This window comes from Apodemus sylvaticus, chromosome 21, assembly GCF_947179515.1.
Source record: "Apodemus sylvaticus chromosome 21, mApoSyl1.1, whole genome shotgun sequence".
Taxonomy (NCBI): domain Eukaryota; kingdom Metazoa; phylum Chordata; class Mammalia; order Rodentia; family Muridae; genus Apodemus; species Apodemus sylvaticus.
The window spans coordinates 46,754,248-46,767,079 of NC_067492.1; the positions used below are offsets into that span (position 1 = coordinate 46,754,248).

A 12,832-nucleotide genomic window follows, 5' to 3' on the forward strand; every position below is an offset into this window, starting at 1 on the left:
ATAAGTTATTTTTAATTACATCTATATGTGCTTGTAAGTGCAGGTGCCCACTGATGCCAGAAGAGGGCACTGGATCCCCCTCCCCCTTCCAACTCCCAGCTGAAGTTACAGGCAGTAGAGTAGATACTGGGGATTGAACTTTGGTCCTTCTTTTTTTTTTTTTTTTTTTTTTTTTTTTGGTTCTCTCTCTCTCTCTCTCTCTCTCTTTGGATTTTTGGATTTAGTTTTTTCGAGACAGGGTTTCTCTGTGTAGCCCTGGCTGTCCTGGAATTCACTCTGTAGACCAGGCTGGCCTCGAACTCAGAAATCCACCTGCCTCTGCCTCCCAAGTGCTGGGATTACAGGAGTGTGCCACCACCGCCCGGCTGGGTACATTATTCTTAGAAACCAAGTATAGTAGGTAGCTTGTTTCTGTCATTCTAGCACTGGAGAGGTCACAGCAGGAGGATCCAGAGTTGAAGGACAGCCTTATACAGCAAGACACGTTCTTTTCTTTCTTTCTTTCTTTCTTTCTTTCTTTCTTTCTTTCTTTCTTTCTTTCTTCTTTCTTTCTTTCTTTCTTTCTTTCTTTCTTTTCTTTTTTTTTTTTTTTTGGTTTTTCGAGACAGGGTTTCTCTGTGTAGCCCTGGATGTCTGGATGTCCTGGAACTCATTCTAGAGACCAGGCATAAGACCCTTTCTAAAAAAAACAAAATTAAATTTAAGAAGGGGGCCTGGATATGGTGGTGGTTATCTTTACCCCCAGCACTTGACAGACAGGGGCCAGTGGATCAAGTCAACGTAGTCTACATAGAAAGTTCCAGAGCAGCAAGGCTACATAGTAAGATCTTCAATAAATAAATAAATAAATAAATAATAAAAGATAGGGAGAACTCGCCATATAAGCCTGACAAGTGAACTCAATACTAGAAATCAACTGGGCACGGTGGCAAACACCTTTATTCCCAGCACTCAGGAGGCAGAGGCAGGCAGATCTTTGAGTTGGAGGCCAGCCTGGTCTGCATGGTGAATTCCAGGACAGCCAGAAATACGTAGAGAGAACCTGTTTCAAAAATAAAAGTAATAAAATAAAATACGTAAACAAAATAAAAGACCTAGGAATCCACGCCAGGAGAGACCTAATCACGGATGCTCTCTGACCTCCAAGGCACCCCGTAAGGTCCCTTGCACGCACACACTAACAGTAACATAGAAACTAAAAAGAAAGAAAAAAACCAAAAAGGTGTTTTTCCTCAGACCATCATGTGTCGTGAGAGTAACAAGGCTTACAGCTGACGGCCATACTTTGCTTTTTGGTTAAGAGCTATCTGCTAGGTCGTTTCTACTTCCCTCCGCTTACTTTCCATTTTGTTTGCTATTGACTAATTGATACAGTCTCACTATGTAATCCTGGTAGGCCTGGGACTCTATGTAGACCAGGCTAGCCTAGAACTCACAGATCATCTGCCTCTGCCCCTCCCTAATACTGGAATTAAAGGTGGGCAGCACCACACACGCCCAGCTCCCCTTCATTCTATGAAGACACTAATCTAAGCCCCCACACCAGGTAGAAAGTAAGCCCCACCTGGAGGAAGGAAAGTCTGTAGTAGAAGTTCCAAAGATGAATGAGGAGGGAGGGGCAGCAAAGCAGGTTTCTCCTTCAAGTTTCATCCCCCAACTGCAGCACCCTCGGGTGGATCTTGCTTCTTAACAGAAATCACAAACTCCATAATCAGTGAAAGACTCAGGAGGCAGTGGCTTTCTCTGCGTTTAAGGCCAGCCTGGTCCACATAGCAAGCTCCGGGTCAGCCCCAAGGCTATACAGTAAAGCCCTGTCTAAGAAACCAAAACCAAAACCAGCCAACCAGCCAACCAGCCAACCAAAAACTCACCCCCAAATTAAGGTGGAGAATGATAGGCCATTTCTGAGCTCTGGTCTTTTCATACACTCTCATGGGCAAATCTCATCTGCACACTGTGAGTACACACACACACACACACACACACACACACACACACACAGCCTCCTAGCTCATCCTTTTCCTCCTGTTATTCCTGCTCTGGCCCCATTAGTCTGTGACTCAGCTGAGGCTGGGTCTGCACATGCAGGGTTCTATTTTCTCCTCACACTGGAGGGATGTTAGTGAGCACTCCGGTCTTTGCATAAAGACGAGATCACCTAGTAACAGTCTCTCAGCATATGACCCCATCACTCATCCATATTATTGCCGTTTGGTAGCAGTCTTGAACCTCTCCAGAAACCTTTGTCTTCGCTGGAATAGTCCTCCTCCCCTTCACGAGGCTGCTTTCCTCCCAAATGCCTTTCTCCCCATACCTGGAATTCAAGGACTCATTTCCTTGTTTATGACCTGTCCTGTTAGCTGGGTTCTCGTGTAACTGAATGGAGCACGCTTCCTCGCCTGTGACTGTCAAAAGAGCAGCCAGCAGCCTCGGTACCCAAGTTCCAGGTGTTCAGGAGAGCTCACTTCATGCCTGTTCTATGTGTAACATAAAGGACCGTTGCAGAGACTGAATGAATGTACACAAAACTGGTGCATGAAGCTGACATGTACAGTAATATTTATTACTATCATTACTTAGTACGATAGACTTAACACGCCTTCTATAAGGAGGTGCAAACTCAGAACCATGCCTGACCTATGAAAATTAATTTTTTTAAAACAGCATGATATTTGGCCGATGCTAGCATTGTCTGATAAGATGTTTTGTTTTGTTTGTTTTTGTTTTTCTGAGACAAGTCTCTCTTTCCTAGAACTCACTCAGGCTGGCCTCAAACTCAAGAGATACACTTGCCTCTGCCTGCTAGTGCTGGAAAGGCGTGAGCCACCACGCCCGGCCTGGAAGATGTTTTAAAACGAGCCATTTTTTTCCCCACTGCCTTTTCCTGGTCTCCTCCCTAGCTGTCCAGGGATGCTCCTCAGGCCTTGGCCCTCCCTGCCTTGAGCCAGAGCCAGGGCTGAAGATTCTGGCTCTGTGGACCACAGGTTCCCATCGCCCCGCCCACAGGCTGCTGAACGGCCTGTGGTTTCCACGGAAACCCACTCAGGGGCGTGTCAATGTCAAGCCTGACAGAAATCTTCGCCTATTCAGTTGAAGATTTTTGGCCGAGGAGGGCCAGAGTGGTTTCTGAGTGGTTTGTCTTTAATGAAGGGCGGGAGTAAGGAGGGAGCTGTTACCATCTTTACCAACCAAAAGCCGAGATAGCTTTGATAGACAAGCGTAGCGGGAAAAGACCAGGAATGCCGGCTGTCACCCAACCGGCCGGCCGCAGTAAGGAGAAAAGGCCAATCAGAAAGTGTCGGGGGCGGGGCTAAGAGACCGGTTGCTCCGGAAGTGGAGGGAGGGGGTGAAAATGGCGCCCAGCTCGAAATCGGAGCGGAACAGCGGGGCCGGGAGCGCCGGCGGCGGCCCTGGGGGGACCGGGGGGAAGCGGGCGGTGGGGCGGCGGCGGGAACACGTTCTCAAGCAGCTGGAGCGAGTCAAGGTGAGGCCTGGAGCCTGAGGCGAACGCGCCGGGTTGTGAGGAGGAGGGGACGCGGGAGGCGGCCGAGGGAGGGCGGCGCGGCGAGGTGGGGGGCGGGGCCGGGAGGGGGCTGGGCGGGCCGGGCAGTGGGGATGGGGATGGGGATGGTTTGGCAGCGTTGAGGCTGGTGCTGAGGCGCGGGCTGGGCTGGCGAAGGTTGGTGACTTGTGAGGAGCCAGCTAGGCGGGTCACCTGCAGGGGGCCTTGGATGAAGGCTGTTAAGCGAGATCAGTGAAGAAGGGGCTTGGGTGGCGGAGGCCGGGGAGAATCATGGAGGAAAGAACGGGGATGCAGGCGGAGGGGCGGGTTACTGTCGAGGCTTTCCGAGGAATCTCGAGGAAGGGGAGACCTTGGTTTAGACCGATTTTTCAAAGCGCTGCCCCTCATTGGAGCTTCCCCCCCAAACCCCCTGAGGAGCCCCTGCTACCGGCTCTGGGCATCCTGTGCCTGATGCTTCCTGTCTGTCCAAGCTGACCATCTCTATGGCTAGTTCGTGTACCTAGGTCGGCCTGCCTCACTCATTGAATGGAGGAATGTTTCCAGAGTAGGGCCAGGTCTTCTCAAAGTGGAAGCCACTTAGGGTTCTGCCCTCCTGTCAGAGGACACCTGGAAGGACAGGATTGTGAATAATCTGTTAGGTGGGCAGCCGTGGAGCAAGACTGTCTATGTGCATGGGAAGTTGGGAACTGGGTGAGGGCAAAAACGTGCCTTTGAACTGGTCCTAGGCAAGGCTGTGGCTCTGCCCTGAACTCAGACACTCCCTGGGCAAGGGTTATACCCTCTGAGGAAGGCTTGTCTGATAGAGCCGTTCCCTTCACGGGTTGAGATGAACTGGGCTCTTCCCCTGCAGCCCTTTTCCCACCAGGTGGCTGTCAGTTGAAGGCGGGCCAAACCTGCTCCCCGGTGGTCATGCGCCTGTTTCCTCAGATCCTTCCTTGGTGATGTTTTAGGGTGTGACGGTTGGCAGGTAGTAGTTAAGAAAGGGATTTTCTTGATAGATTGGAGCATTGGGAATACTGGGAGCTTTAGGCTCTGAGGCCTGTGAGATGGCTCCATAGGTACACACCAAACCTACTAATGTGTGTGAGCCCCAGAACCCACGTAGTGAGAGGACAGAGAGACTCCTGTAGATTGTCCTCGCCTCTCCTGTGAGGTGTAGAGTATGCACAATAACTACATTATAAAGAGAGAAATGGGTCCCCCCGTGGGCTAATTGGGAGCAGGCAAATAACACGTGGTTCCGCATCCTAGTCTCCCGCCAGGCTCACGGGTCTTGGGTTGGCTTTCGGGAAGGAGTCCTACTGAGGGGATCCTTCCTTAGGGAGAGGTGGAGCTTCGGCCGGGAGGACTCTGGATCCAAATGGGGCTACAGCTGGGATGTAATATGGGTCCTCGGTAGGGGTGGGGTGCCCTTGCCGTCTCCATCTTCCCCATCGGTGGGCCTGGGGAAGCCTCTGCCTCTGGTAAGGAGGCTGGGAGGCCACTTGGCTAAAGAGCCCTGGCTCTCTCTTCCCCAGATCAGCGGGCAGCTCTCACCTCGTCTTTTCCGGAAGCTGCCCCCCAGGGTCTGCGTGTCCCTCAAGAACATCGTAGATGAGGATTTTCTCTATGCAGGGTGAGGCTGAAGCTAGGCTGGGTGGCTGCAGGTCGGGCTGTGGGCATGTCCTCATCTGCCCATTCTGCCCACAGCCATATCTTCCTGGGATTTTCCAAGTGTGGCCGCTATGTCCTCTCCTACACCAGCAGCAGTGGGGATGACGACTTCTCATTCTACATATATCACCTCTACTGGTGGGAGTTCAACGTCCACAGCAAGCTCAAGCTGGTAGGACCAGGCCTTCTCTCTGAGCAGGCCTGCGCTGGGCTGACCCTTCAGACAGCGTGGACGCGGCCGCTCCTGTATCATTCAGCCTGTGTCCTGTGTGTAGGTGGCAGTGGTGTGCAGTGGGGGCGACCCATGTAGAGTTACTGATTTTTTAGGTCAAACTGCTGATTCCATTTGGCGTAGGTATCGTAGCCCATTGGCCTGGGCCAGGATGCAGGCAGATCTCTTAGATTCACACAGGTTGTCACAGTGGCTTTAGCATTCATCCTTGACTCCTGCCTCGTGGTGGGGCTCCTTGGGTTTTTGTTCCCATGGGCTTCGTCACCCAGAGGGAGCAGGGAGGCAGTATTCAGTTGGGTTCCCTCCAGCTGCAGGGCTCAGGCCTGCCTGGGCCACTTGTGATGGGAGCACTTGTCTAGCTTGCTGCTGGGGTAGCCCCTCCTTGCTCCAGCCGGGCCCTGCTTAGCCTCACCCTGACTGAGCGTGCTGCTTAGGTCCGGCAGGTGCGGCTCTTCCAGGATGAGGAGATCTACAGTGACCTGTACCTGACTGTGTGTGAGTGGCCTAGCGACGCTTCCAAGGTCATCGTGTTTGGTTTCAAGTGAGACAGGGGGCAGGCAGGGTGGCTGTGGGGCAGGCAGGGTGGGCTCGTAGCCCCTCCGTGGGCCTGAGGCTGAGGGCGCGCTCCCCCTAGCACCCGCTCGGCCAACGGGATGCTCATGAACATGATGATGAGCGATGAGAACCACCGTGACATCTACATCAGCACTGTGGCTGTGCCACCGCGGGGCCGCTGTGCCGCCTGCCAGGACGCCAGCCGTGCCCACCCGGGTGAGGCAGCAGGGGCCCTAGAGGGAGGTGTGGCTGCTAGCCCACCGCCAGGACCTCAAGCGAGCTGTGGTGTGTCTCACTGCAGGGGACCCCAGTGCGCAGTGCCTGCGTCACGGCTTCATGCTGCACACCAAGTACCAGGTGGTGTACCCCTTCCCCACCTTCCAGCCCGCCTTCCAGCTCAAGAAGGACCAGGTGGTGCTGCTCAACACCAGCTACTCTCTGGTGGCCTGCGCTGTCTCCGTCCACTCAGCAGGTAGGCCCTGGCTGTAGCTGGGAGGCGGGAAGGCGGGGCTGGCCCGGTCAGTGACTACCTGAAGTCAGCCCAGGAGCTGCTGCAGCACAGTGGGGCTGGGGGTTCTTACCCCGGGCTGCTCCGCATCGTGGCCAACTGAGCACACGTGGGACTCTGTTCCTGCCCAGCCTGACAAAAACCCCGCTGTGACGAAGTACAGTTAACATGCTCCAGGGACAGGGGCATGTCCTAAGCAGTGCATCTTTGGTGTGTGAAAATGAGAGAGCATGTCTATACAGCATTGATCATGTCTATACAGCATTGATCATGTCTATACAGCATTGATCATGTCTATACAGCATTGATCATGTCTATACAGCATTGATCATGTCTATACAGCATTGATGGTGTGACAGAGGCAGTGCTGGGATCCCCGTCAGTGTCACCCAGCCAACATTAGAGCATAGTTACACGCGCAGCTGTCTTGTATCCTTGGTGTTAGGGAATACTAGTAACAGATTTCATGGTGTCTCCTTTGTTAGACAATCTTTAGGAAGCCCTAGCTGGTCTAGCACTCCCAGGCCTCTGCCTTCTGAGTGCTAGAATTAAAGGTATATATCCCCATACCTGGCTTTCATGGTGTATTTTTCTTTTTACTTTTTAGATTACATTTTATATTACTTAAACATTTTTTGTACGTTGGTCAGTGCATGCATGTATTCATAGGCATGTACCAGGCAGGGAGGCAGGACAACTTTCAGGAGTTCATTCTCTTCTATCATGTGGATTCTTGGAATTTTGAGCTCAGGTCCAAACACCCAGTGGCAGGCACCTTTATCTGCTAAGCCATCTCTCTGTCGTGATGGAGTGACATGCTAGAAAGGGTGACGCCTGGCAGGAAGAAGGGTGACCATAGCTTTCCTCCTGCTCCCTCCGCTAGAAGCCTAGAGGCAACAGCTTCGAGCTCAGTCCACAGCAGAGTCAGGTGCCTCTTGGTGCTCTTCCCTGAGGTAGAAGAAGACTGGGTCAGTGTTTGTGGAAGAGCAGGGAAAGGCTCTGACATACATGGTACAGCTGGGCACAGACACAGAAAAGAGGGCTGAAGCTGTTTACCACTTTTGGGATAACTAATAACATGTTTTGATTTTGGGAGAACTTGAGACTATTGCCATTAGAGTAGCTGCCATGTTCTCCCCAGCCCTCCCTGGTCACCTGTGTCACTGTGTTACTAAGGCTGTGCCACCTGGTGACCATGAGCCTGGCACAGGAGGCCCAGGCACGGACTGGGGGACCTGATTGGCTTTGTCCCCAGCCTGGTGTCCTGCTCGTACCAGATGTTTATGTATGCCAAGCAGTGTTCAACTTACTTCTCTCATGAGTGTCCCATCATGGTCCTTGGACAAAAGCCTGAGAGGTGCAGTGCTGCTTATAGGGAGGGTGTGGCACTCCTTGGTGGCTTGTTAGGTTCCTCTGCAGACTCCCACTTCCTCCAGTAACTGTGGCCTGTCTGCTTGTGCTGGTCTGGTCCAGTTATGAGAACTCAGTTCTTTCCTGTTCTCAATGCCGAGCACATTCCAAGGGCAAAGCTTTGTGCATCTCATTTGCTGTGTCCTTATGGTCAGAGATGAGGTTTCCGTCCCAGCCAACATGAGGAAGGCCCTGGGTTCCACTCCCAGCATTTAAAAGTCTTGAGTGAATGCATGTCTACACAGGTCTGGTCTTTGCGTTCAGACTGTATTTGCTTTCTCAACGCATGCCCTTCCGAGGGCTTCAGCCTGACTTGAGCCCAGGAATGGCTCCCAGGGCTCCTTCAGGTGGGTCTCTAATCCAGGCTTTCAACTGTGGTGACAAAGCCCACTTCTCTTGCTTTTTGCAGGTGACAGCAGTTTCTGCCAAATCTTGTATGACCACACAGCTTTGCCCCCAGCCCCACCCAGCTCTCCAGGACCTTGGAGCCCTGAGGCCGTCCCTGCCTTCCCCAACCTTGGTGTTGAGGTAGTTCCATCCCAGCCCTCTGGAGCCCCCGAGCCCTCACCAGCCATTGCCAAGGCCAAGGAGTTTGTGGCTGACATCTTCCGAAGGGCCAAAGAGGCCAAGGGTAGCCCCTCGGAGGAAGCTCGACTGCCCTCTGGCCTGGGGCCTTCAAGCAGCCGCTGCCGCCCATCTTCAGAGCCCCAGGCCCCACGTGGGGAAGTGGTACCCAGGGACAGCCCTCCTTCTGCAGAGACTACTGCCCCTGAACCTGGCTACATCAATTACACCAAGTTGCACTATGTGTTGCAGTCTGGGGAAGGGACAGAGCCTGAGGATGGTGAGGGGCCTTCCTGGGTCAGATCTGGGATGGGGCAGTCCCAAGAGGACCGCTGGCCTGCTCCTACCTTCTGCCTGCCTCCCCAGAGTTTGAGGATGACAAGATCTCCCTGCCCTTTGTGGTGACTGATCTCCGTGGCCGCAACTTACGGCCCATGCGAGCGCGAACAGACATGCAGGTGGGTAGCCAACGATGCAAGCTGTGGGTGACCTAGGATCTGGGAGTGGTTGGCACTACCCATAGCTCTCTGCCATCTATCCCCAGGGCCAGTACCTGACAGTGGAGCAGCTTACCCTGGACTTCGAGTATGTCATCAACGAGGTCATTCGCCATGATGCCACCTGGGGTCACCAATTCTGCTCTTTCAGTGACTATGACATAGTCATCTTGGAGGTGAGGCTGGGGCACAACAGGAGGCAAGAGTGTTTCCACTATAGGATCTCTGTAACTGTCACTGCCTGCTCCCAGGTCTGCCCAGAAACCAACCAGGTCCTGATCAACATTGGCCTGCTACTCTTGGCCTTCCCAGCTCCCACTGAAGAAGGCCAGCTTCGGTGAGTGCTAGGGCCCTTGGCTAACCTTATGTGGGGCCACCAGACCCTTCTGTGCAGGATGTACAGGGTGAACAGACAGAACCTGGAGAGCTTGTGCTGTCCCTGGGGCAGTGAGAGCCAGTGCAAGGGACTCACCAGCCCACTCTCTTGTCCTCCACCACCACAGACCCAAAACCTATCACACCAGTCTCAAGGTGGCCTGGGACCTCAACACGGGCATCTTTGAGACAGTCAGCGTGGGTGATCTAACTGAGGTCAAAGGACAGACCAGGTAAGGCAAGGCAGGAGTGAACTGCCCGGGAACCCTTGGTGGTGGGCAGGGAAGTTCCTCTTCACTCATTGCCTTGTTCCCTAGTGGCAGTGTCTGGAGCTCCTACCGAAAGAGTTGTGTGGACATGGTCATGAAATGGCTGGTGCCAGAGAGCAGTGGCCGCTACGTGAACAGGATGACTAACGAGGCCCTGCACAAAGGTAGCAAGTGCTCTAGCTGGCCAGGTCAGCTGATCTTACCCTGGGACCCGGGCATGCTGGACGTGAGGACCATGGCTGGAGTGGCTTCTGGCTGTGGCTGGAGACATGGTGGGGAATCACTGGGGAGCTGTCTCTGGGACTTTTGGGGTCTAGTTAGGCCATGAGTTGACTCCAAGACTAGACAGGGTGAACCATGGCTCTACGTATCCTTCCCTGCAGGGTGCTCACTGAAGGTTCTGGCGGACAGTGAGCGGTACACTTGGATTGTGCTGTGAGGGGCTGCACTGCCCTGGACCCTGACTCCAACTACCTCCACGGCCCGGAGAGGACCCTTCCTGGGCTGGCCCTATGGGGCCACAACCGGCACTAGTGTTAGGTTGCAGGATGGATGGGACTGGTGCAGCAGCCTCTGGTGGCCCAAGAGTCTGGATGTGTTTTTATTTATGCCTATTTAAGTTGGGAAAGGGCGGAGAGAGGAGCCCTTAGGCCTGGCCTGCCCCAGCGACGCCCAGTCCTGCTTCCTGCGCTCTGGCCCCTTTCCTTGGCTGCAAGTGTAGCCCTCTAGGGCGGCCAGTGGGTCCAGCCTCCCTCACCTCAGGTGGGACCCTGTGGTCACCTCGCCTTGTTGTTCATGTACTAAATGCTTTATTTCTGACCTGGCTGGTGTCCCTTCTGTCCTCAGTGCATCACTCCACAGACACTCCCCGCCAACCCTGCTCTCGCCATCAGTAGACAAAGATCACAGCAGTATTTATTGTTTTAAGAAAGACTACAAAAAGGTAGAAAACAGCACACTAAACTACCACGCGCGTGGATACTTTGACCACTGGGAAGGGAGGCCCTGGGAAGTGTGCAGGACCACCCCAAAAGCTGTAGCACGCGGAGCACACAAAATAGTTATTTCTATACAATAGGCCAGATTTTCTTTTTTCTCCATAAACATCTATCACAGATTGAAGACACTGAGAAAACGGGAACGGATAAGGCCATGATGGTTGGAAAAAAACCCAACAAGTTACTGACTCCGCTCAGGCGGCACTCACTAATCACAATAGTTACGGGGGTGGGGGCACTGCACGGAGGAGAAGCATCTCTGGGAGCAGGTTTCGGTCACAAGCTGATGGGGCGGAAGGCGCAGGGCGAGGCCTCTGGTCTGGAGCACCGGGCCCTGCAGCCGGCCAGATGCTCCTCTTTGGAAGCTGGAGGCCAGGGTCCTTCACCATATGCCCCTCTCTGGGCTGCAGGGCCAGGAGAACCCAGCTCTGGAGAAGGTGCAACACCCACAGCTTTAATTGCACTTATACCAAGAAAGGGGAGCAGTGGGGTACTGCTGCTGACGGGGGGTCCCAAGGTGCTGCCCACCTGCGCCTGCTCAGGCAGGCTGTGCAAAGCCAGAGAGCAGAATAAGTTAACAGTTCCACAGGGGCGGAGCTGGCTTGCTGCCCTCTGGGGTGGTAGTGGTGGGGGAATAGGGCTGTGAGCTGGGGCAGGAAAGAGGGACACCTAGGCAGGTTCCTTAAGGCACATCTTGTGTCAGGGTTTGCAGCTTCGGTTCTGCCCAGCCCCGCCCATGATTGTACCAGCCCCATATGAGGGGAGACTCCTAGCCTTCCCTGTCAGGGGGGACCCTCTCCAGCTCTGGCATGTGCTGGAAGGGTAACAGGGAAGCCACAAAAACTGAAGGACTGGACCCTGGCCTGGGGGCGGCAGCAGCAGCTTGGGCGGGTGGAGGGGTGTGGGGAGGTCTCAGGCTTAGCTGGAGGGCAGGGCCTGCACAAAGAGGCCACGAGTGTCAGTCCGCGCCAGTTTCGCTGGTGGCTCCAGAGCTTCTGGGCCTAGTGCGGGGGACTCGCTGCCGGCCGCCAGCGAGATGTCTTGTGGCAGCTCATCCTCACTCTCCTCTTCCTCCTCCTCTTCCTCATCTGGGGCACAGGGACCAGGCCCAGCTCAGCGACAGACTGAAATTTCCAGGGACATTGGCCTCCCCCATCACCTGCCCCTACCCCTGGGGCCCAGAAGCTAGGTGAGGACACGCATTGCTACCTTTGTCAGGGTCCAAGGGATTCAGTGAGGTGGCCAGGTTTGCAAACTGGAAGAAGAAAAAGGAAAAAGTCAGGTTTCCACTACCTGGAACCTGCCATGCCCCTAGCACCTCACCGTGCACACCTCGCCCATGACAGCGATTGGGGTCTCGCCCTTGGCCTGGGCCACTCTGTGCTCGATCAGGTAGTACATGTACTCGTCATACAGCAGCCGGATGAGGTGGAAGGAGCCGAAGCTGGCGGCACTTCGCAGGGTCAGGTCCCGGATCACCATGGAGCTGGGGGCGGCGCCCAAGAGACTGTCAGGATGTTGGTCGGTTGGTCGGGCTGCTCCCCCTACTCTGCTGCTCACAGGCATGCTGGGTCCTTGCAGTTTTCCCCAGTGTCTCTCCCAGTGAGCTAACTGCACCTTCCCTAGTCCTACCCACCACTTACTTCTTGCAGGCGCACGTTTGAACAAAGGTCTTCTCTAACACAAACTGGGATGCCCCTGGTTTCACCCCTCCCAGCCCGGACGGGCTGTATAGGCGCGCACCTGTAGAAGGACCACTTGAGGAGGAAGAGCTTGGCTGCCTTGGGGAAGCCGGAACTGCCCTGGTAGGGCTTGAGCACCTGGCTCACAACGCCGTCCAGCCAGGCTGCCCATTGCTCCAGTGAGTTCTGCTGCTGCAGTGTCACCTTGAAGTCCTGCTCCAAACGCTGCACCACGCGGTCCTCGCAGCGACACACCCACGAGGCCTGCTCCTGGGGCGCAGCAGGCAGCCGCTCAGCCTTCTCTCCCACGGCCCCCTCCTGTCCCAGCCCCAATGGTGCTCACCTGGACATTTGCAAAGTCCACACGATTGAGGTCGCTTAGCATCTGGTTGATTTGTGCTGTGTTCTGCAGCACAGCCCGCGCCGCCTGCGCCAAGTGGTTGAGTGACGTGTAGCGCCGCAACGTCTGTGCGAAGGCGCCTGCTGCTGCCACCTGCATGGAGATGGCAGGCTGGAGGCTTCCACACACACCCCACCCGGCCCGTCCTCACTTGAAGGGTGTGCAT

General features: G+C 54.6%; 2 protein-coding genes across 8 annotated transcripts in view; one reads left to right on the plus strand and one right to left on the minus strand.

The window, feature by feature from the left end:
• The first annotated feature begins 3,331 nt into the window (after positions 1 to 3,331).
• On the plus strand, positions 3,332 to 10,405 carry Dcaf15 (DDB1 and CUL4 associated factor 15). Of its 2 annotated transcripts, none has more exons than XM_052167236.1 (13): positions 3,332 to 3,484; positions 5,041 to 5,138; positions 5,213 to 5,447; positions 5,843 to 5,949; positions 6,043 to 6,179; positions 6,265 to 6,435; positions 8,291 to 8,725; positions 8,812 to 8,903; positions 8,990 to 9,118; positions 9,194 to 9,279; positions 9,446 to 9,550; positions 9,635 to 9,750; positions 9,970 to 10,405. In XM_052167236.1, exons 1-13 carry the CDS (start codon positions 3,353 to 3,355, stop codon positions 10,023 to 10,025), a joined length of 1,899 nt encoding a protein of 632 aa, XP_052023196.1. In that variant the 5' UTR covers positions 3,332 to 3,352; the 3' UTR covers positions 10,026 to 10,405. The 2 variants fall into 2 exon arrangements, with proteins under 2 accessions (XP_052023196.1, XP_052023197.1); XM_052167237.1 differs by having other exon boundaries at positions 5,213 to 5,348.
• Positions 10,406 to 10,489: 84 nt separating this feature from the next.
• The window catches only part of Rfx1 (regulatory factor X1), a 34,281-nt gene continuing 31,938 nt past the window's right edge, over positions 10,490 to 12,832 (minus strand). For 5 of the 6 annotated variants that reach the window (XM_052167230.1, XM_052167233.1, XM_052167232.1 and 2 more), the window contains 5 exons: positions 12,610 to 12,759; positions 12,328 to 12,536; positions 11,917 to 12,070; positions 11,794 to 11,839; positions 10,490 to 11,672 (listed from right to left, as the gene is read on the minus strand). In XM_052167230.1, coding sequence (XP_052023190.1) covers positions 11,503 to 11,672; positions 11,794 to 11,839; positions 11,917 to 12,070; positions 12,328 to 12,536; positions 12,610 to 12,759 — 729 coding nt within the window. In that variant the 3' untranslated portion in view covers positions 10,490 to 11,502. Of the gene's footprint in view, positions 11,673 to 11,793; positions 11,840 to 11,916; positions 12,071 to 12,227; positions 12,537 to 12,609; positions 12,760 to 12,832 lie in introns of those variants that run through there. The other variant, XR_007974820.1, reaches the window with a different exon arrangement.